Source organism: Ruditapes philippinarum, unplaced genomic scaffold (assembly GCF_026571515.1).
Source record: "Ruditapes philippinarum isolate M1 unplaced genomic scaffold, ASM2657151v2 ctg5058_1_1_1_1, whole genome shotgun sequence".
Lineage (NCBI taxonomy): Eukaryota > Metazoa > Mollusca > Bivalvia > Venerida > Veneridae > Ruditapes > Ruditapes philippinarum.
In genome coordinates, this window is record NW_026866775.1 from 5,200 (window position 1) to 30,551 (window position 25,352).

At 31.8% G+C, this 25,352-nt stretch overlaps 1 protein-coding gene across 1 annotated transcript in view; it reads right to left on the reverse strand.

The window, feature by feature from the left end:
• Window positions 1-3,537: 3,537 nt before the first annotated feature.
• The window catches only part of LOC132733680 (major facilitator superfamily domain-containing protein 1-like), a 52,136-nt gene continuing 30,321 nt past the window's right edge, over window positions 3,538-25,352 (reverse strand). The window contains exons 2-12 of the mRNA XM_060720342.1: window positions 9,435-9,648; window positions 8,589-8,644; window positions 8,106-8,255; window positions 7,706-7,861; window positions 7,378-7,493; window positions 7,080-7,180; window positions 6,653-6,761; window positions 6,348-6,485; window positions 5,815-5,954; window positions 5,194-5,308; window positions 3,538-4,829 (exon numbers count right to left, since the gene is read on the reverse strand). Of these exons, the coding sequence (XP_060576325.1) occupies window positions 4,389-4,829; window positions 5,194-5,308; window positions 5,815-5,954; window positions 6,348-6,485; window positions 6,653-6,761; window positions 7,080-7,180; window positions 7,378-7,493; window positions 7,706-7,861; window positions 8,106-8,255; window positions 8,589-8,644; window positions 9,435-9,613 (1,701 nt within the window). The 5' untranslated portion in view covers window positions 9,614-9,648 and the 3' untranslated portion in view covers window positions 3,538-4,388. The remainder of the gene's footprint in view (window positions 4,830-5,193; window positions 5,309-5,814; window positions 5,955-6,347; window positions 6,486-6,652; window positions 6,762-7,079; window positions 7,181-7,377; window positions 7,494-7,705; window positions 7,862-8,105; window positions 8,256-8,588; window positions 8,645-9,434; window positions 9,649-25,352) is intronic.

Genomic DNA, 25,352 nt, shown 5'->3' on the forward strand with positions numbered 1-25,352 from the left:
ATTGATTTGATCAAAACAATTACATCCAATTCATAAATTTGCCTATCATATTTTGGCGTTTTTTTTTCTCGCAAACGCCCCAACAAAAACAATCAATCTCTTACAAAATAGTATTGCAGGTATCAGCAATAAAAGAGTGTCATTGAAATTCGCGGTAAACATTTTACCGACCATGATAAAGTTTCAAATCGGATTTGGATTTCGATGTTTTATCCATGTCCGAGAACCCGTCTGAAATCATTAAAGCTAGACGACCCAAACAAATAACAAAACGACAAGTGATTGCGACTAGCTTACACCCAGATGAGATGAGCCTGTGTTTATACAATCTGGTCGCTCATTACAAGAAAATTCATAAAAGAGAATAATGAATGAGTATAGGTTCTATATTGAATTTATTGAATTAGTTAGAAAATAATGTTTTGCTAAATTTATTAAATAAGAAATTCTCAGTTTATTTCACGAAACGTTTTCTACTTAGCGTGACGTTGTGCCACTTTGACGTCAGATATATTTGCACGACATATCCGTAAAGTTTTTTTATATAATTGATTTGATCAAAACAATTACATCCAATTCATAAATTTGCCTATCATATTTTGGCGTTTTTTTCTCGCAAACGCCCGAACAAAAACAATCAATCTCTTACAAAATAGTATTGCAGGTATCAGCAATAAAAGAGTGTCATTGAAATTCGCGGTAAACATTTTACCGACCATGATAAAGTTTCAAATCGGATTTGGATTTCGATGTTTTATCCAAGCCCTGCAGAATAATGGTTCACTAATTCTGCTTATCTCCCAGATGAGACAAAGGTAAATAATTATCTTGTTTGTTTCAGATTGTTTGTAACCTAGTGTTGTGTTTTGTTCAAGCTGTGGGACTAACTATCATACTAGGATACTATGAGGAGTCGCTTTTGAATGCTAGCTGCTGGTAGTATCTATATCGTCATGGTGAAATATGGGTTGTAATGGTGCTAGCTATGGTCTGTGAAACTACACCAAATATAGATCTCACACAGGTACTTATCTTTGGTCACTACTATATTTTTTTTCTTTTGATCACTTTTACTGTTTATTTATATTGGATTTTAACCCTTAATATGGTGTTGGATCAGTACCTCTAGACCCTTGACAGAAATCATGATCACTAAGCAGATAAAATATTGCTTTATTAGGTGATTTCTTACATTTTTAATCATGATTGTATATATTTAATTGATATGAGAGATACATTAGCTGTCTTAAAGTGCATTTTTGGTGGATAAAAAGGCAAGATTTTAGCATGTAAAGCATTAAGGCTCTCTTCCGGAATGTACCAGAATACATCATATGAGCCGTGTCACACCAAAGCCAACATAATGGGTTTGCGACTAGCATGGATCCCCAGACCTTATCCGCGGGCTTATATAGTGTGATGCTCCAACAGTGCTTGAAATTCATAAATGGTCACACTAATTTTATTCATACATCAATAAATTAGCTGTATGCTGCAATAACTAAAATTTTCCATGATTTCACAAAAGCAAGTTATATTATTCAGCAAAAAATATGTGTAAGATATGTCCAGAAAATTTCTTGAAACTGGAAATAAATATTAAAAATGTAAGAAAAAGACTTTACATGTTTTATAAATACTTGAATTTATTTATTTAAAAAACAAACATGTTTATGACATGTCATTGACCTTCAAAAATTTAGTGGGTAGGTTAGAAACATGACAAATTAGTTAACCATTTGTGAGAAATTTCATGTTTTACAAAACATCTCTTGTTCAACTTTAACCTGTACCATTTACAGTTTGAGTCCCAGAGAAGCAAGCAGCCAACCTGTGACACAAACATCAAAGAAGACAAAGTTCGACTTTTGGAGAAAATCTCGAGTGGAACAGGACCCAAAATTTGATGAGACAGTTGATAGAAATATGACTAAAACTGACTTTTAATAATGTGTAGTTTAAAATGATTCTACTTAAGGTTTGTTTATTGTTGATTGTCAGAATAAACGAAATGAATATACAGATTTCAAGGTCTTCACTAGATATGTATGAATATCTACATTATACCTTAATATTTACCCCAAGACATATTCAATTAAAATGTTTGCCATTAACCGTATCTTTAGTTTGAAATGAAACTGAATAATTGTTCAGTAGGTAAAGTTCAATGTTAGTGAAATTTTATGCTGATAAGGATGATTTCTGTAACATTAAATATTTTGATTCTAATTATTCAGTAAGATGTTTATATGGTTAAAAGAACTATTGGCAGAACAATTGAGTAAGTATATAAGTACCTATTTGTCATCCACCCATCTGTCGGTAGACATTCTGTTTCTGCATTATAACTTTTGAGGGATTTCAATGATTGTGTTTATATTAAGCATGTAAGTATATAATCAAAACACAGTTTAATTTTTGTGTTGCCTGCTACAGAGTAGCTGTGACATATAAGGATCACTTCTCTGTCCATCTGTCTGTCCGTCATTCACTAAACTTGACAGGACTACTCCTCAAAAAACAACTGGTGCAATTTCATCCAAATTTTACAGGAATGATCAGTACCAAGTTTAGCTGTGCATATGGTCAGCAGTTTCCTGTTCAATGATTTTTTTTCTCCAAGTTATGGCCCTTTCATGATTTTATTTTTAAATTTTGTCCAGAACACTTAATTCAATTTCAGTGAATTTTTACAGGATTGATCAATAGCTCAAGTAGTTGTGCATATTACACAGGTTGTTTAGGTTGAATGATTTTGGCTGAGTTATGCGCCTTGATTCGTTTTTTGTGTCCCTGCTTCTCAGTAGCTACAACATGCAATTGTCATCAGATGACACAATGTGATCACTGATCACTCTCGTTTCTGTTATTAGGTCGTTAATAATAGTTATGCCCCTGTATATGCAAATTTTATTCGGGATTATTGTTTGCCTAGGATTACATAGGATAACGTAACAATGTCCCATCACAGTGAATTTTGAAAGGACATAAAAAACACCTTGAACTTAATTAAGATTATATCAAATATATGAAGAGCATAAAGTAAGAAAATATCTCCTTAAGGAATATTATTTTTGCTTAATTATATTGTCCAAAAAAACTGACTGCTAAAATGAGAAAAAAGTCCTTGCTCATTGTTGTTGAATAGCAAGGCTAGCTTACTGCCAAATGATATTCGGCAGCTTCAAAAAATATCTTATTTATCTTATTTATTTTAATGTTAACAATTTTCTGTTCTTACGGGAGCATTAATACTGAAAATAAAATTTGTTTGGTCAGTTTTTCGTTTTATATTGCATTTCCAGTGTAGTTCATAAACAGGTTGAAATAAAGTGATATACATGTAATAGAGATTTGGAACCCTGTTAAGTTATGTTGCCCTTGTGTGATCCACACTAGCACTCTGGGCTGGTGTTGTTTGAAGGCACAAAAAATATAGCGTTTAATTATTATTTGTGTATTGTTTATATACATAACATTTCAACAGTAAAAAATATATACAATTATATACACCTTAAACAACTGTTAAAGGCCAATTATGCCCCAGAAATGCTGTTATTTTTATTTCTCAAAAGCCTTTTTTTGTCCTGTTATAGTTGACTCGTTGGCCATCCTTTGCCTTTGTTGCTTTTAAGCAATTTGTTCAGTTATTGTGATCTAATATTTCTGGAAGTCTGACTTTGTTTACAGTTTGCTACTTTATTGACAAATAATTTTAGATACAGAGCATCTTTCTTCAGGTAATATGCTTCTATAACATGCCCAAAAACCACCATTTAACGTTATAAAACTCATTTTCTCTTTCTAAAGTAGTAAAATTTTATTTTATACATTTCTGAGGCTTAATGTGTCTTTAATATTTTATGTCAACATAATTATATTATAATTTGGCACTAGTATTATCATCAGTAATATAACAATATCAAATTTTAATCACAGTAGAATGCTCAACTTCAGAACAAGTGCACGATAAAGGATAAAGAATACTCAACTTCCATGACTTTTTTGTATTCTTGTCACTGCGCACAGTCCGTGTAACTGCTAGTACTAAAGCTTGTTTGAATGGCAATCTGAAGATGTATTCATCGCATGTCTGAACAGATTTTTAACCACTAATTGTTTAAAGCTGTCTTCGTTATGAAACATGATTAATAACATGTGATAGAACTATTTGTGCGCTGCCCTTTATTACTAATACTCCATTACAAAAAGAACCACACACACTATTTGAACAATTGTTTTTTGCCAGATGTATATCCGGATACATAGATTAGTAGTGCAGCTATTTCAATCTTTATGATCTTGTGACACAAATTGTAATCAACATCTTGCTAGGATCTTTATGCAATTCAATTAATGCCCTCGGAGGTAAGTTCTTCTAATGTATTTTAACCATTTTTCTCTCTTACGATATTTTCTTTATTTTGTGCAATTACATCGGGAGTGTCTAAAAAATTATATTTCATTTCGAGATTCTCTTCACGAATCGTGTTTGTCTGCGACATGTCACTTTCCTCTTTGTTGTCAGACTTCAACAGGAAAACGTCTTTTTGTATACTATTTACTTTGTTATATTCGCTGTTAATTTCGTTAGTTTGGTCTAGTTCCTTTTCAATGTATTCGTGATCAAATTCAGTTTTCTTCTTGCTGGAATATTTTCTCCAGATTGACGTTGACTTATTTTCAATGACAATATCAGGGAATATTGTATAAATGTCCTGAGACGGTTGTATCTTGATTTCGGTATGGCATTCTGTAGGTGTCGGGCCATGAACAGCGCCTATGCTATGTGTTCTCTTCAAACCGGACTTTTCATTTATAACATTATTCTGAAATATACAACGAAGCATAAACATTGTAATTGTGTATCTTATCTTTATTTTATCTATATTTAACACGGGCTGACAGCTTGTCAAATATACCGGTAAAGCTGTACTTATTAGTATATACAAACATGCATCTGAAGCATCCCGATTATCTCGGATAAAACAACCCAATATTAGTGCTATTACATGTAACTTGCCGAGTGTTTTCAACAGGAAAAAATATTGGTGCTGTATTATATAGACTTGGTTAATGCACATTGTCTGAATATAAATCTTGTAGAAATAAAATATCGCATATCTACATGTATTATAATACATGTAGTAATATTTAGTGTAAGAAATAAGAAACAAAGACAATGATACATACTTTTCCTTTACATAAGGTATTTAGCAAGACACCACATATTGCACAAACAGCAGAGAATCCGAATATAAGCAGAAACACATACTTCCATGTGCTAGTCATTGTGAGATCTGTTGATCTGAACAAAAAACAATAGTTCTGTGTTAAACATTCGTAAAAAAAATCCTAATATCTATGCAGTCATGTCATGTATAAAACAATATATCATAATGGATCTTTATATTTAATTAATTTGAAAATCAAGACTGAATAACGTTTATACATTGTTTCTTTAAAGGCACATTATGCCGAAGAAATCCATATTTTATTAATTCTTTGGACAGGTCAAACGTGTTTAGTAATATTTTAACAATGCATATTAAATGGCAGTACTTAGCGCTGAATGTAGCACAATGTGAACAAAATGGCAGTTTGACTTTCATACAAAATACTCAGTCACTATAATTATACTAATTACCAAGAGAGCAGACGTAGCAAAAGATAGTTCATTTAAATGGCAAATGAGTATATTTTGGAAACTAACAAGATTACAAAAATAAGAAGTTTGGGGGAAATAGAATTAAAAGCATTAGGCATTATAGGCCTTTAAATATTTCATATGATCGATTTAAACACTGTACCTACCTGTCATTTTTCGACATTATCTGACCAATAATAAGATTTGTACTTCCAACAGTCATATCAAGCATGCAAGACGCGATACCATTGGCTGTCCCGACAGCTACAGGAGATACGACATGAGGTATAGATGACCATAAAGCAACCTGAAACCAAGTATATAATTTGTTTATGTTTGTTCGTATCAAAGAATGTATCTGATAAATCTTTTAAATACTACCAAAGTACCAAATTGACTTGTTCGTGAAAAAAACAACATTCCTAATGTTGCACATAGAAACAGATTCACATGTTTTATAAAAAGTAAAATCGTCGTTAATATTGCCAATCAATCATTATGTTTTTTAATACAAGTAGACATTTCAGACAAATATTTTCACTTCAAGAATTAATATCTTCATGCTTATCACAAAGGTATAATGCATTGTACCTAATTGATTTTTTTTTTAAATGGGACAATATTTTTGTACCTCAAGGCAATTTTATTTATTTAATACATTATACAATATTTTGTACTATTTGTGATATTATATACGTACAACTGTAATTGTAAACATGACACCAAGCCAGATATAGATGGCAATAGGTGATATATCTGTAAACAGCAGCACCGGACCCATCGGTATTGTCAAGAAGGCCCCTATAAACGCCACCCAGCCTCGATTCCCAACACTGTCCTGTAATTATTAATAAAAATTCACAAATGTAATAATGATCGGATGAAAAAGAAATCGATTGCATACAATTTGTATTTTTCTTGGTTAAACTATACTGTACTTTAATTAATTGAGATACATGTATATTGACGATATATGCACAAAGAAAAAGGGAGATAATAACTTACAAGTATGAGACCAACGAAAGGGGAGATTACAACAGACACGTCGAAGATAACGCCGTTAACGTACGAAGATTGAGTTTTCGAGTATCCATACTTTTCCTGGATGAATTTGCTGAAATGATAGTTATACTTATATACACAAGCATTCTTGACAATAAAAAATAAAATTTTGTTTATAATCAAAGGTAACAAAATGCAATTATTGTATCTTAAGTTACATTGTATATGTACTTAAATTGGCAGATTCACAATCATTACAGTCTGTACGTATATATATTCCACTCGAAAGTGATGCAACCATGCGATCTGAACAACGTGAAAATAACTGGACAGTGGCTGTTTACTGTAATGAAGCCATAATGGATCGTATAGTAAGAAATGTTTGCAAAATATTTGTATTTTTATACAGCAAATGAAATAATGATCATACCCGCCATTGGCAATAAAGGGAAGTTGGAAGCTGTAGTATGTAGCTAACATTGTACTGATCAACCAAAATGACGTCGGAAATTTTCTGATGGTGTTCAAGCTCTAAAAAGGATAAGAGTTCTATTAAAAGGATTGAATCCATAATATTTTTAAAAGTCTTAAAATATTCTCAGCCTAAATCCTATGCAAAAATAGTAGTCTTGGTAGTTAATTTATAAATGCATATTGTTTTTGTTTGTTTTGATTTAAAATGACGCTAAATTTTTACATGAAATGAAAAGATTTTATTTATAACTTACGGTGCCTGACTTTTCTTTAATGATGACTTTAGTTCCTCCGTGGTACTTTGTACCATACCAGTCCATATAACAGAGACAAAGTGCAGATACAAAACAGGTGCTACATATTCCTGCCCCTTAAGAAATAAAACAGAAGATAAATAAATATATATCACAATTGTCATAACTTTATAACTAAATATTTGTTATGTTGATTTCGTCTGACGCTGATGCTTTTTTTTTACAAAGTTATTGGCGGAAATTAGATGGGGGCATTTTTGAATTTTAATTGATGAGAATTTATCGAATTATGAATTATTTGGTCTGGGCGTGTTAGTGTAAAACTTACCCACAAAGAGTGTCGATCCCAGACCAATGGCTGCAGCTATATTTGAGGTAAGTAGAAATGTTAACACACTGCCCAGGCCCATTGTTGATACAGCTATACCAAAAGCCATCGCTAATCTATCTGGGAACCAGCTAGATATTACACGATCTCTTACAACTATAATGAAAATATTGAATATAGCTACTTATCATTTTTATAACACACATGCTACTTAAAGCATCAAATTAAATACGTTTAGAATAAATTTTATGTCTACTAAATAAAAGCAACCACAGATAGCTAGTTCACACCAAATTGTACAAAATAACTTGAAAATTAAGCGTAAAATAGATCGAATCGTCATAACTACAATTTAGAAATGGAAGAAATGAAGAGATCAATAATAACTATAGTAACATACTTCTAGATGAGCCGGTGCCAGCTCCAATTAAAAGGCGACCAAGCATCATGAGTGGGAACATTGACGAGGTATTCCGAATACCTGGTAACGAGCTGATAGCAAATAACAGTGATCCAGTTGAAGCTATCCCGGTAAATACCACTGCAGAAACTATAACATAAAGGGAATTAAGAGTAAGATTATAGATATTACATTTCTGTACGGATAATTTTGCGTAACATGAAGAGACAAAACAGTCCAATGTGATTAAAATCGGCTCCTAAATAACACTACGCATTATTTAAGAAATAAGTAGATCGAACTTTAGTCACATTGCAAAACAGTCTTAATTCAGATGGCAAAAATATTTTTATTTTTAAGAAGAAGGAACGTTATTTATGTAATGATAGTACCGCTGCGGCATCGGAACAACTTAACTAGTTTAATGAACAAAAAAAAGGAGTTGTTTTCATACATGGACATTAGATATTAAAGACTACATACCCCTGTTTCCCATACGATCAATGACAAAACCAACAGGCAGAATCATCAGGGAGCTCCTGTAAAAAGTTGTTATGGCTATATTCAATCATTAGAGTTATATCAATTTTTCAACCAATAAAATATTCGACTGGACTTTGAATTTTCAATATAAGTCGTGTATCTTTGGTTCTTTTATGTAACCATATTTTTGTTTTTAATAGGATAGTAGTTTACTCAATGACTTATTATAAAAGATAACAAGCTACGTTTGTATAGAAAGGTCATAAAATATTACATTTGCTTTTAGTTTTGTAATTTATGCATTATATAGTTCATTTAAAATTATGACGACATTGAGTCGATCCTTAATTACATAAACTTCAAATAAGGAACGGTGTCAAGTTCATGATAAAAAGTGTTGTATAAAATTTCGATCAACGATAAGAATGTGGGTGGTGCATTATTTCGTACAGTGACCCAGACAAAGAAAGTCTTATAGTGAAAGATACAGGGAAGGTCATTTATTTGTCCAGCGTGAAAGTGTATAGTAAATATGGAGCTAATCTTGCCCTCAATAAGCTGATAAAACACTTCAGAATATCAATATATTAATCTTCTTTATAAATGCTTGAGTAGATTGTCCTCTTAGACCACCCGTCAGACAACGTGAGAAGTTCCTACTTTACTTTATATACATGTATAGTCTACCTTTGTTGTTTACATGTCAGAATTAAATAACTTCAGTTCACCAACCTTGACCTCAAAGACTAGTACATCAACATTTCATAAGAAGATATTGCCTCTTGATATTTAACAGAATTAAAAAAGCAATTATAAGTTATATTATTAATAGCAGGATTAACTTACGTCCAGGAATATATTGTATACAACAGGTTATACTGATCAGCACCAAGTCCGAGACAATCAACACAACATGTTCCGTTTGCGACGCCCGCATCTGTGCAATTGTCGTCTGGTGGCGTCTCAATTTGTGTCTGCAGAGCGCTTGGAATATCCGTGCAAAAATATATTCCTACAACCAACATGCAATCAAAGAACAACAATATATACCGTCCTCGCCCTGAAAAAACAGAAAACGATAATGTTTTATGATAAATATATATAATTAAAAGATTTAACTGATGTTTGTATTTATTGCAGACGTGAATCAGAGGCGTCTTGAAGTCTAACAGAATGTGGGCTGTAAATATATCCAGAAAGGTATTTTACAGTAAACAGTTAATAAAATAATTGTCAATCTCATATTCTTTCGTAACGACCGATGCAAAAGCAAACAGAGTACATATTTTATATCAGAAGTTAGATGTTATATCATATTCTACAGAATAGCAATTCTGTAATGATATATTGAGTAAATTGTTTCACATAAAATTAAACCATCCGGCCATCTTGCTGGATGTTAGTGATTAGTACTCAGGTGTCCAGCCATACTGGCATACTTTATGTAGCGGTATCTGACAATAAACTTGGGGAGTTGCCACTATCGGGCTGACAAAATTTAAAAAATAAATAAATAAGGTAATACCAGTAATCACACTTATTCCCAACTTTCAGCTGGGAATATACTTATATTTACAACCCATCGGTAGTTTTAAAGTCAGAATATTTATGCTTCCCAGTGCAAGTATCTCCGTTTGATTCTTGATTTATGGCTTGGATAATGATTTTAAATGAGACATTTTAATCAAATGATATATGTAATGCTTGTGTGTTATCTACTAGATTTTGTTGAAAATGTTTGAAATATATTGCTTAGATTCGTATTTTTTTAAATATGTTTATTATTTGTTTATTATATCATTTTATATGATTATTTTTTGTTTATTTTATGTTTATTGTTTGTTAATTATTTGTTTCAAAGTTAGAATAAATTATATTGGCAACAATAAGATAAGTTGTTTGAAATAGTTAACTTAAAACATTTTGAATCTAAATTCTAATGAAAAATCGACCCAGTGATTTAACCCTTGATACACATTTGTTGTTTTCTTTTGTTTTGTTATTTTTTATATCTTTTTATATATGAAAAACTATTTAAACAAATTGATAAGATATTAATCATTAATTAAGATAAATAAAAGTGATATTTTCACGCAAAATCTCATTTAATGTCGACTTTATAATAATTAACGGTAGTTTGAATATTTTAAAGGTGCATCGAGTTAAAAAAAAAAACATTACAATTAAAGAATGAAATCTCGAAAACTGTACTTACAAGCCATTTTCCTTATTTGATTAAAATTAACTTAAAATTAGTATTTTTTTTAAAGATCAGCCAAAGAGCAGTTCTTGTTTATTATAATATTCCTTTATATATAGTTCACCTTATCTGAACTCTTGAAATTTATAGCAACCGTGTTTCAAGATAAAGATAAAAATCACTTTTCTTTGCTGAACGAGATTTGTTGTACTCACCAGGGTCACAGCAATTTCCAAATAAGAGCAGAAGTAAGTAAATGTATAATGTACTAACACTGAAATAATTAGATTCATCAACAAAAAAAAAAGAATTAACAATTTTACTTCTTTTATATTAGAGTTAAAAGTATCAAAACATAAGAACATTAACCGTTAACCTCCTATATTTCTACTATGGGATTGTCCAGCTTTGGATTTGGAACACTCCATTCAAAGTTTAAGGGATTTAAATATTTAAATCGAAATAATGAGCGAGGCCTTCTATTTGCACGAATGTGCAGGCTGGCCTTGCACAAGGCTAATCACATTCGGTTCCAGCAGGCATAGCGGGTTTAGTGATTGAATACAGATACTTTGTTGTTGGGGCCTGTATATAATTATGTTCTTTTAGAATCATTTATTAATCAGTTGCCAATTAGAAAGCTAATTTATTTATAACCAGACGTCATCGAGATTTTCACTGTGTAGAAGCACATCTACTTCCTGTCATAAAAGTTGAATTGTGCAAGCTTGCAATAAATGATACAGTGATTGGTAGGAAAACGTGCTTGTATATATCGCCATTAAATTGTATAGACTTGCAGAAAATAATGTTATTCCGTTTTTGGGGAGGCTATGCCTCCCCGATGTTAATACCATCCGTCAAATCTTACTGCCGCGGTAATCAGGTCAAAAATAGTACCTTGATTTTTTCTAAGCTGACTCATCACTCATCACAGACATTTACAATATGAAAATATTTTCATTCTTTTATTTCATATCTGCAATTTGTAAAGATAATAATTCTCTGAAAAATTCTTGATTTTTTTTTGATTTTTTTAAAATTTTCACTACCCTGATTTTAACTGCCGCTATCAGGTTTAGGCAACGTCGTTGGTAATAAATTCTGGTATAAAAACCCCTTCTATATAATAACTTTATCAATTTTTTTTTTAAAAAAAAGATAAAAAAAAATTTTTATAGGTAAATCTTTTTTATGGAAAAATTTTTTTATTATTTTGAAAAAAATTTTCCAATTAACGCAGCGCCCAAACTTTATGACGGTCTTAACTAGAACTTTCCCAACACCGAGTCCAATACATGCATTTTCTTTTGGGTTTTTAAAAAACCTTTAAAAGCCCTTAATATTTCTTAAAAAAAAAAAGGTAAATTTCCCGCACTTTAAAACATGGATATGCTTGCGTGATAACTAAGGAAAAAAACTTATTAAAACCCCTTAGGAGTTGTACGCGAAACCTCATAAACCGCTATATTCATATAGCTGTTAGTAAATATTTTGCATACAATTAACTAAAAATTCACTAATGGTGATGAACATATAGTTTGAAAACATTAAATTCTTAAACCATGTATCGCCGAAAAAAAACTATTTAACTACAAAATCCGTAAGGACCCTCCTACAAAATTTCACCACAAGATTACATTTAATATTAGCAAAATAAAAAAAGCAATACTTATATTTTCATCTTACATAATTCATTAATCAAACTTTTAACATAAAAGTATCTTTTAAAAATATGTCTGGCAATTGACAGATCCCTACTCTGATCTTTTATTTGTAAAGGAATAACTTTAAACATGTGCTCTTTTGTTTAGGAATATTTTGTAGTGAAAGTCTTAATATATCCACTAATCTCATAATTAGAATTAGACAGGTCAGGGATTTATACAACCAGTTGTTTAGTTATCTACGCTCATTTTAATCCCAATAGAAACATTCAAATATTTGGGGTAAAAAACATGACCAAAGTACCTAGTAGTCGTTTACCCGGTGGTGATCCCATTAAACTGATTATAGATTCGAATTGATTAGAAAACACAAATAGAAACATGTGTTTCCGTACAACAAAAATCGGATGTAAAGTGAACAGTTAAATGACAGAAATATGTGGCCAAATATGTTTTAACAAGGAAATAATTATTTCAGAGAAAGACGCAAAGATCAGTATTCAATCAAATGAATGACTCCGTATTGTGTAATTAGAAAGTTTATTCAATTCTAGGGCAACGAATCATAATTTGATAGTCCATGTGTAATAAAATTTTCAATACAGATTATGAGATACATAAAAATATTAAAGAATAAGAAGCTTTGAAAAACAAAAAAAAAAAACAACAACAAAAAAACGCATATATATACGAATGACTTACAGTCGAGCATCGGAAATTCATCAACATATCTTACGAAATTTTAATTTGAAAACGATATTTGCGCGCGCTGAAGTGATTAATGTTTATTTGAATAAATCGAATAAAAAGAACTTATATGTTTGTGTTCTAAAAATAATTAGCGGCATAAGACGAATTTCGTTTTCATTTTACAACACTTGAAAAATTACTACAGAAAATATGTTTGTTTTTTTTTTGTTTTCAACAAAAGTGTGTGTGTTTTAAGTTCATTTATTCTCGGCGCCGGAATAACCATATGTCCGAGATTATAGCATCGGGGACGTCTTTTTTAAGCAGAATCTTCCTGGTAGCCCATTCTTCGTTCGTTAGTGGTAAAGGAGACGACAGTACTGTCAAGGCATCAACTTCCAGACTGACGACAACAAAAACGGCATTCATTAGCGCCAAACCTCCAGAGTAAGTTACGACAGATCAACCAATCACCTCTGGTACTTGAGATGACTTGACCATGACCTGCCGTGTGCCTTCTCCGCGACGTGCATACCTCTGGAGGGATTTTTGGAGAAGTTTCAACAAAAACGCTTCCAAAACACGCTATTTATAACACCATTCATAGCACTGACGCTTCGATGTTCTCATCTATTTGCGGGAAATGGTCGACAAGGAAAACCCAACGTAATAACCGTACAACACCTGTTTAACAACAGATTTTCGCAGTATATATTTCAAGCTAGTTGAGGATTAACTACCTAAGTTGGTTGAGTGTTGCGGTAAAAAAAGAAGATATAACTTCCTGATCAATTTTCACTTAGGTTGATTCAATTTTGAATAAGCTTTGCAGATATGTATTTTTTTCAAGAAATATTTAGCCTTAATATTATCCGAAGCCGTCAAAGTCAGCGACGAGTAATGAAATGGGAATATTTTCTTAAACAGTGATTTTTTATTCGAGATTTGCTTCGGAGAAGACAACTTCTTTCTGTCGTAGAGCATGAATATTAATATCTCACAAGACAGTGTCTTATTGATCTCAATTATGGTACATGTAAATATGTTTAATTTTTATGTTCAAATAAATTTTGCTTTAACTTGCAGATGTTATTATCATTCAATGATATTAAAATGACATAAAGTATTTATGATGAACAGTCCTAGAATTTTTGATAAGGAACCGTCAGTTGTAAAATGGGTATTATGATCTTATAATGAACAGTCGTCATACTGCTGGTAATGTCATTTATAAATGGATTTTAGTATTTTTCAAATTTGCATGATTAACAGTCCGAATGTAGACTCAATGAAATGTTCTGGAATATTAACAAATGAATAGTCAACCATATTAACCATATTTATTAATGGTTGAACGATAAATGACGCAATGTGCATATCTTCTTATTTAACAGCACATTTTAAGCAAAAAGAAAAGAAACTATAAGTCTGAAACATTCTGTCATAGCCTCCCCATCAGTACATTCAGTGCTTTGATTACATTGTGTTTTTATTATTAGTTAGATCGGCTAAAAAAGAAAGGGTTCTTTAAGTAGGTAAACCTGTCGAAAATATCATTGATCGTTTGATGAAAAATAATTGGTAAACTGTTTATGTTAAAGAATACTCTTAGAGTCTATATAGATACACTATTCTACGTAGGCCTAACCATTTCGTTTGTATACAACTCATAAACATAAATTAATGGTTGGCAATTACAATAATAGGTATTATGCTTCATTTTTTTAATAATAAAAACACCAAACATAGTGTTGACTCAATATGAATGAAAGGAATGAAAGAATGGGCCTCAAACAAAGGCAGAAAAAAGAAAGAAGACGTTGACTTACCTTATGCGAACGTGGGAATCATTAAGCAAATATAAATGTAGAACAAAAGTTTTTAGAAACAAAAAAGGGAGGAAACCGCCAAGAAATAGGCAGCTGAGTAAATACTTGTTTTAGACTGGTAAACTTTAAACATTGTCACTGAGTTTGTTAAGTCATTAAAGTCGTCCATCTGTTATCTCAATTCTACATTTGTTAACTTATATTGAAAAAGATTTAAATTTATGTTTCATTTTGTACATTCTGACCCAGAACAAAGACAAGATTCTTTCTGTCACATGCATGTACATGAATTACAATAGCTTATTATATATTAAAGTATATTCGAAACTAAAAACAAAGAACATGCCGATTTCAAGATATTTCCTGAAGGTTATATATAATATAAATATTTTTTTCTTCGATACCAGTTTTCGTTGGTCACTTTGTTACAAGTTTTTCTAAACATACGTATTGTTTATTTGAGTAAAAATATCATGCTTACAAAGGTAATTATTAAATTGTACTTACAAATCGTTATCTTTTACCTTCTCTTTTAAAACAATATATGTAAATGATGACTTTGTACTATATAGTGTATAATATCCCTAATAACTCGTGCACTAAGATTTACTGAGAACGTTAGGTAACAGATGAGGAAATCCTCCTGTGAAGAAATGATATCTGGCCGTGATTCTTTGTGTACATTACTGTAGTAATTCCTATTATCATTATCTCAGACATCTTATTTGTATTGTACATGTATATATTGTATATTTATTCATTTAAGATAAAACATTGATTAAGGGTTAACACGTGCATTTTGTCTACCCGGCAGCAAAGTAGGACTAAAAATTAGTGACTGACATTTTAATTATAGCTACTTCATGTCTGCTAGTGATTTGAAACATCAGACAAAAGTTAATCATAACAGGTAGAAATATTTCGTACCATCAATCATTTTTTATAAGATAATAACATGATGGAAACTTTACTACTACATTCGTGTGTTTACAACTGTACACATTCTATGTGAAGTGTTCAATATTGCAAGTAAAAAGAAGGAACATGTTTCAGATAATGTGGATTTGTAAAGTTCATCCTTTGCAAGTAAACCTACTTTGAAGTAAGAATATGTTCCAAATTAGGGTTTTAGAATTTTTTAGTTTACCTTTACATGTGTAATAGAATGCAGAAGCGGATTTTATTTTTAGGAACAATCGCTAAAATTGAATTTCACATAAATATAAGCGAAATACTAAAATGCTTTAATGTAACAATTCTTACAGAAATATATCAGTCACGTAAAATCAATGGTTAAAAGTTAATAAACTATCTAAACCCTTTGCCTGCTGGAACCAAAAGTGATAAGTCTATGTCACCAGCATAGAGCCAGGCCAGTTTTCACATCCGTGCAGTTTGTTCATGCTTTTACCTTGTATAGCTCAATTTTTGTGTTTTTTATATTTGAATCCCTTAAACTATAATGGACTGTCCAGACATTAAAAAAGCAGGCAGTTAAGACAGACACTTGTGGTGTGGAGCTCAAAACGCCTTTAAAATCCAAATAAAATGTATATTTGTCAATCCCAGCACATGTACTGATCACACACACATATATACTTAATATAAGTTGTTTTGAAAACGTCTATAATAATTATTATAGAGGTTTTTAAACATTATGTTGTTGTCTTTTTTGAAAACATTTTATGTACTCTCTGTGCTCCATATCATGAAAATGTTAAATTGTACTATTATAATAGTATTATTAGATTGATAATATAAAATTTATTTGCGCATGTATAATAATTCGAAGATAAAATTATACCAGCACTTGTTAACGGCCCACTTCAGTAAAATCTAGTCGTTTAGTTAGCAAAAGATAAACATGGTTTCATATTGCAGGAATAATTCTTATATTCACACACGGATATTTCAGCATTAAAAATAAAATGTAAAAAGGAAATTCTGATAACCTGACGTACAAATTAAAAAGTCCATAATGTCCGAAGTCAGATACTGCAAAGCGTCGTTTAAATTGTCAAAAAAGAAATTAACAAGTTTGATGTGATCATCGGGTGAATTTCTAAACTGCCTTTTTTTCTTTCATAACTCGGCCATGATTTCCCACGTACGTAAATACAAAAAAATGTACAATGTAATTGTAGGTATATCTTAATGAAATATATACATGCACTATACATGATGATGAAAGAACTACAAAGAAGAATAAATAACATTTTGTTTCAATTTGTATTACACTCCGTATCAATTTTGGGTTTATCATCTTAAAAACAATATTGAGGCAGTTACGAAGGGGAAGAAGTTTTAAAAAAACTTTAAATAAAGGGTAAAACCGGAATCAATCCCACACGCGATGCGATACGAATCGTAACTGGTCTAACGAGGTCAGTATCTATCGCCAACCTTCTTCGTAAAATCGGTTGGGTATCACTTGCAGACAGAAGGAAAATGCAAAAATTAATTCTAGTTTTTAAACATATCCAAGGCGACATTTTTCCAGAATAAGTCCGTAATACTAGTACACATAATTTAAGAAACAACGAAAACTACGCAACTGTTACCCGACGTCTAGAAATTTATTCAAAAGCAGTGATACCATATTCCATTAAATTATGGAACAGTTTAGATCTTGAAACTCGAACTTCTCCTACACTTTCATCTTTTAAAACCAAAATTAAAAAAAATCTTTACGCCGCCTCAAGTTCCGATATATTTCCTTACTGGAGACAGATTTTTACAAATTCACCACACACGTGTAAGAAATAAGTCAATTCAATTCAAATTGTGAATGCGGTTTTTATTCTGAAGACGCAGACCATTACCTTTTCAAGTGTCCATTGTATATAAACCAAAGGCTAACGTTATTTATCAATACTAGTGATTATCTGACACCCTCTTAGTGCCCACAAATTGCTTTTCGGTATCACTGACCTTAATAATAAGTTATTCCTTCACGTTCAAAATTTCATCAAATATTCAAGGAGATTTGAAAATGACTTACTTTCAAACAACGCTTTTAAATTGTTGTTCATAACTTATATATAAATGCTGAGGACAGGAACTGGGCAGGAATCTCCTACATGGTGCTTATTCTTTCATTCATTCAATCAATCTCTCTTTCTTTCTTTCTTCCTTTCTTTTTTTTCCTTTTCTTTTCTTACTTACTTTTTCTTAATTCAAGTTTTGTCAGTCTTTGAACTATTTTATTATCAAATTCTATTTTCTCAAATGATATCATATTGATTGCTGATATATACATTTATTGAATTCCAATTACAACAGAATTTATGCACATCTTTGTGGGAAGGACCAATTCTCTTATGTTGTTAAAACTTGTGGCCTTTTAATAATAACTATATCATTCATGTAATAACTGTAAATTTATTCGTTACTGTTTTGTAGTATGTTTACATGTGACAATGACCATGTATCTGCTTTTGTATAAAATGTAAAAGCAATAAAATATGATTAAACTTACACGCAATACGCCCGAAGCGGCAAAATAAAAATATGGCTTGGTTTGATAGAACCTACCACGAGCGGCACATTTTTTTATAGTACTAAGACAAATTCAGTAATACAGCTAAAATTTACAATGTTTATTTCAAAGATATTTGAAGGTAAAGAAAAACATCCTCAGTGTATTTTGGCTGATTACGTACTTATGTCCACAAAATAATAAGCGCGGCGATGCAATATGGTGATTGCATATATATAGGCCACGTGTTTTATATTTGTAATATATCCCACGGTTTCACATTTATGTTCATGTAAAATCTGGATTCGGGATGGTCTGGAACAAAACTGAGCTCTGTGAACGTCGTTCTATCTTGTTGATCTTTTTCTAATATTTTAATTAAATCCATTTTTTTCCAATTTTCAGTGTAAGTGCTTTTGGATAAATGAAATCAAGATAAGCTGTCCTATTTTCCTTTATATGTGGCGTAAATAAAGTTACATGTAACTAAATAAAAGTGCTAGCAAAAGAGCCGATTTTGACTGTTTAATGGCGTAGACGTATATCTATATGGGTAACATAAATCTCTTATACACTGCCATAATAAACAGGACGACAATTAAGTAAACATTTTATTCATAACCATTAAGATCTCACAAGAAATTATGATCACCCAAATAATGAAATATGTATTCAAAGACCTAAGGGAGAGCAGAACACAGCTCCTAAGCCACAGAGAAGTCCAACAGAGTAACAATAACAAACAGAAATCAAATCTATTTACTGCAGTATAGAATTTCTTATCCCTTTCAAACTATAAAATGGAATTTCAGACTGGCCTTGTCGCAAGTTAAGAAATTAAAATCCTCCGTAAAATGAAACTGTCGCAGTCAGGACGGGGATTATGATAAAAACGCAGCAAGATGGGAATTTATTTTCTTGATTTCAGACACGCATTCTTGCATAAAAATTGTACAAGCAGATATACATTAACGCATTAACAGATGGAATCACGTGAGCACGTGCTGTCATTGCGTAGTGCAATGTAAAAATATCTTTACTGCAACGGCGTCACCGTAGCCCTTCTATAAGAGACGATTACAAGGGAGATAACTCATATGAGCTTATTTTGATTTGTTATTTAATTGATCCATATTGGTAAAGATATATCAAATGATAATGGCCGATATTACTTAAGATTTAATCACCCTTGTTATTTTTCAAAATCATGGAAAATCAATGAAAACCAAATTTCAGGTCGATATGTGCATGTCCTGTTGCAAAGGCTTTTCAAAAGAAGTTTTTAACAATAAAAATAGTAAAATCAATTTCTCGAGACTCTAGAGTGTTACGCCTATACTGCACTAATTGTTGATTTATTTCATGTTTTGTCAAAAGTTGAATTTAATAATTGCTATTTCAGACAAACAGAAAATGTATCATTTTGATGATCCCAGCTCCAACTTGTTTTCATATGCTCAAAACATATCATATAAAAATATGTCTGGAATCAAAATTTGGCATTCGTAACATTATGTCAATCCATGTATTCTATCTATAGATGATAATATTTGTCACTATTTTGATGTGTAAGTACTATATCACGACTGTGCTTTTTTGTAATTTATTAATAATCTATGTTGTTGTTGTTGTTGTTTTTATTGTAAACAATGTAACATGCTTCCTGTCATAAATGTGGAAATAAGAATTGGAAATTGACACAGCATGACTTGTTTGTTGTGTTCATCACTTAGTATACACGGAAATTGCAGTAAAAGAAACCACGTTCAGTATTTTATTTGGTAAAGTCTGCTCGATACATCAGAAGTCAAGATGTATACAAATATAGCATATTCAACACAAAGAAATATTTGCACCCATCTACGTTGTAGATGATTTTTCTTGTGATCTATTGTCAATTTATATCATTTCAAAGGCGACACTACACGTGAAAGACGACTTTTAAGTGTCACATAGTTTATTTTTACGTTAAATGCTTCAAACGGCGTATTTTGTATTTAATATATAATAAAATGAGCCGCGTCACGACAAAACCAACGTAATGCGTTTGCGACCAGCATGGAACCAAACCAGCCTGCGCTACCGCGCAGTCTGATCAGGACCCATGCTGTTTTCTTTCAGTTTCTCTACTTGTAATAGGGTTTGTAAGCGAACAGCATGGATCCTGATCAGACTGCGCGGATGCGCAGGCTGGTCTGGATCCATGCTGGTCGCAAACGCATTACGTTGGTTTTGTCGTGACGCGGCTCAAATGTGATAAACAAGATCAACAAGGAAATGAACGCCTTAGACCCATATGTTTACTACATTAAAATATTTTAGAGAAACTAATTATTTCGATTTTACAATATATATATATTCGTTAATATGGTCAGACTTGTTGTCTGCACTCTGTGTGTGAATGGGGGAAAAATAAGTAAACCTAAATATCATCGGGTGGATATCTAAATGAGACAAGCCATACTTAACAAAGTTCTTGATATTCAATTCCCTGTTTTGATGAATAACATCTATCTCCGCCATGTCGTCATCTAAACAGGAAATATAGCTTGTATCCTAATATTTAACGTATTACTAAGTAATAGAAAGAGCATCGAAACACGAGGCTGTCTGATTTGTACGAGGGGTCGTAGCCCCCCGAGTATTAATCAGATTGCCGAGTGTTTTGATGTTCTTTCTCTTTTGTATCATAGTCAATCATAAAAACATGTTCCCTGTTGTCACAATATGAAACCCCAGAAAAAAATCCAACAAAAGAGCATCTGAATATTTTCCCTTCTCTGCCGTCACACTAAGTAAACCCCAGAAAAAATGAGCCAATCAATGGGCATGCTTTGCAGTGCGGGTAATGCACTCAACGTACTGTGCATGTATATACAATTATATATATATAATATTGCAGATAATTGTAAATAAGAACATATTTGCATATCCATATATCCATGTCAGAAGAACCAAAATGATATCCTGACATACCATGATTTTACAGTATAAGGTGTGCCCTTTGTAACTAGTATATGCAAATTTATTGCTGAAGGCAATAAGTAAATTTCCTGGCAAATACTTTTTTCTGGGATTTCATGTCGCACCAACATAGTATACAAGGTCATATAGCGATTTTCCAGCTAAACTTGTGGACGAAGACCTCAGATGCCCTTCCATGTATTGTTTCAGGAACGAGAACCAAAGTAGAACGATCGGCGTTCTATAAGCTACCTAAATAGCTTCCTCACATTTAATCTCTTCCGAAAAATATACGATACATGACAAGGTTTGTGTAGAGATATCATTTTGTTTGTAAGTAGTAAGGTACACGAAAATGTTACTTTCCAAAAGAGAAATTTGAAAAGAAGCCAACAAGTTTAATGAATAAGAGTATTTGAATACACACAATATCTTAGCATTTTTGAAATAATGTAACTAATTTATACAAGGGGATTTATAACTGTCAATTGTTCAGAATGTTTTGCAATTTTAAGGAATAATACGGTACACTAGTAAAAAAATGTTCATATTAGACATTTGCGAATAAAGTGGGGCTAATATTGAGGTGTTGTCTCAGCTCATGATATGAACACTTTGAAATAAGAACATAGTCATGTGATTTATTGTGTTTTTTCCCCAACATCGTAATTTCAATTTAGTCTATATCAGACGAACTGATGCCAAGTTCCTTAAGTAAATTCGGAACGTTTTTAATAATTATAGGCAATGGTCGTCTGCGTTTTGACGTGCATCCATATTTATGTCCTTGGATAATGACATCGTGACGTCATGACTACGACCTCGGTTGTGCGGTTCACTTGGGGCTGGACCGGGTGGTGCGTGAGCGAAGCTGCTGGTCAGCTGGTTCATGTTGGCATGGATTTATACATCTGCTCAAGTTTCTCGGAACTTGACTGAGCAATGACTGTTGTATATGATCCACCTGGTCATGTACCTCGAACTGCCCCCAACATGTTGTTCGGCACCACCGTTTTCCACCGTTTTCCATCAAAAGACGTCTTCCAAGACGATGTACGGCTTCAAGCACTTCTCTGGAATTATTTAAAAATATTGAATAGTGAAAATGAAATGGACTGATTGCCTGAATTGGAGTATAACGCGTCTTTCAACAATGTTTTTCAGTAATGTAGTGATTGCCCGTGTATTATAGGATCTGAACTGGTTCTTTTACAATTGCACGTTCTTCTTTCACACATGAAACACAGGTGAGAGATTGTTTGCGTAAGTAATATTAAATATTTTTTGGTGAATGATTATTTTCCCTATATTACCTAGCAAGCAAGGAGCTATCAGTACCATTTTAAGATCACCAGATACAGACCCTATTCTTTGTTTTGTTCTTAATTTGACCACACTATTGAGACCACTGATTTAAAGGCAACACCTACCTAGATCTTAATTGTTTTTGTTATTTTGTTATTATCTGCTAGAATGCTCTTAGACTTGACACTTGAATTTACAAGGTGTCAAAACACCTATTGTATTAAATAAAGTGATACAGTAAATTTTAGAGTGGTTTTATTGTTGCTTCAAACACATTTATTTTGAGAAAATTGTTTTCTTATTTGATGGGTGAATTATGTACATCATGTAATAATTAATATTGAAATCAAACCAAATAGAATTTGATATTAAATTTCTTCAGATATATGTTTTCTCCCATCAGATGTAACATTATAACATACTTTTACATTGTATTTGCAGGTTAAGATCATATTAAATGACTAAAATAGACCATGGTCATAAAGTGTGGAAACAATAATAAGAATATTCACAATTAAGACTACCCTCAATTAAGACCACTTAAATTTGGCCCAGTCCCGATGTTGGTCTTAATTGAGGGTTTTTACTGTATTACTATATTACTTTCCTTGAATATTTAAAGCATATACATGTATCATGTACACTCATAGACACTGCTTATAGTTTAATATTGGACCATCGTTAGATACATTGCACATGGTAAGAAAATAAAACATATCAGATTCAATTAAACGCTGTATATGATAATCGTTAGTGTAATATATCAATTATATAATACTGGACTTGACAAAGCGTTTCAAGCGAAATGTAAAATAGTTGCTGAATCAACCTGCGAGTTCGAAATCTCTAAAATCGCTACCAGCAGAATATATTGACGAGTGTGTGCAAAATTACAAGACAAATAACTTCTAATTGAAATTAAATTTAAATTTGCGATTTCTGTTATTTAATGAAACTTGGAATGCTTCTAGTAAAAACGTTGATATAAATAAAAATACACACATGCCACCATTGTGCCACCGTAGCCAGGCAATAAAGTAGAAATATATTGTATTTTAGGAAATCAAATCATCTCCTTTTGAAATATCTAACTTTAACATTTCTATTCTTCTTGCATGCGTTTTGTTATACAAGCATTATAATTTTTAATTTGTTGTACGTACTGTACGCATGATTTCTGAAACTGATGAGTTTTGGGACTGTTGTTGGATAAGTATAATAATTTGATGAAATTGAAGCGGGTGTATTGTATGAAATGATTTTCTGACACCTTTTAGGACATTTTATTTTCATGTAACAATAAAACATATAATAGTATTTGATACTTTGAACAGTGATTCCTTGTGGAGTGAAATTCTACGGTCAAGAATAACTGTAAACCGACAAATATGATTAAATGTATTTATTCTTATGTTTAAGCCTGTGTGAAATTGCCAATGATATGAACATATCTGATGTTTTCAGTGTAGCAATCGGTCTAAAACAGGGAGAATCATTGTCACCTTTACTTTCTATACTTTTTAGCTCGACTATTCGAAGAATATGTGAGCTATTGTAGTCGCCCCGGCGTCGGCGTCGGCGTCAGCGTCCGCGTCGGCGTCTGCGTTGGTTAAAGTTTTTTGTAAAGTCAAATATCTCAATTATTACTTGAGATATTCAATTGAAACTTACAATACTTATTTATAGTAACAAGGTACATCAGATTGACAAGTTGGATAACTCTGCCTACAATATTGACAGAATTATGCCCCTTTTTAACTTAGAAATTTTGGTTAAAGTTTTTTGTAAAGTCAAATATCTCAATTATTGCTTGAGATATTCAATTGAAACTTACAATACTAATTTATAGTAACAAGGTACATCAGATTGACAAGTTGGATAACTCTGCCTACAATATTGACAGAATTAAGCCCCTTTTTAACTTAGAAATTTTGGTTAAAGTTTTTTGTAAAGTCAAATATCTCAATTATTGCTTGAGATATTAAATTGAAACTTACATTTCTTATTTATAGTAACAAGGTACATCAGATTGACAAGTTGGATAACTCTGCCTACAATATTGACAGACGTATGCCCCTTTGGAACTTAGAAATTTTTGTTAAAGGTCTTCAAAGATATTTACTTGAAACTTTACACATGCACTTAGGGTCATAATTGGAGGGTCATAATTGTATGTCACTGACCAAGTTCCATAACTCCATCTTGCATTAAGGCTCCTGGCTGATTCATAACCCCTTTCTACTTAGTATCTTGGTTAATGTTTACATGCAAGTTTTACATATCTCAATAACTATTAAAGATATTTATTTAAAACTTCTCATATGCAATTAGGGTCATAATTGTAGGTCACTGACAAAGATCCATAATTCTATCTTGCATTTAGGCTGATTTTTCTCCCCTTTTTTCAACTTAGAAATTCATGGTAAAGTTTTGCTTGTAAGCTGTTATCTCAATAACTACTTAAGGGTTTGTGTTTTTTTTTGGGACAATTTTATGCATTCATGATAACAAAGCAGTGATTTACTTGATAAAACATCTTAATAACAAGCCTTTGTACCTTTTCTGTCAAATTTATGTATTCATAGGTAATTAGTATTATTATACTCAATAAAACACCCTTGTGACATTTCC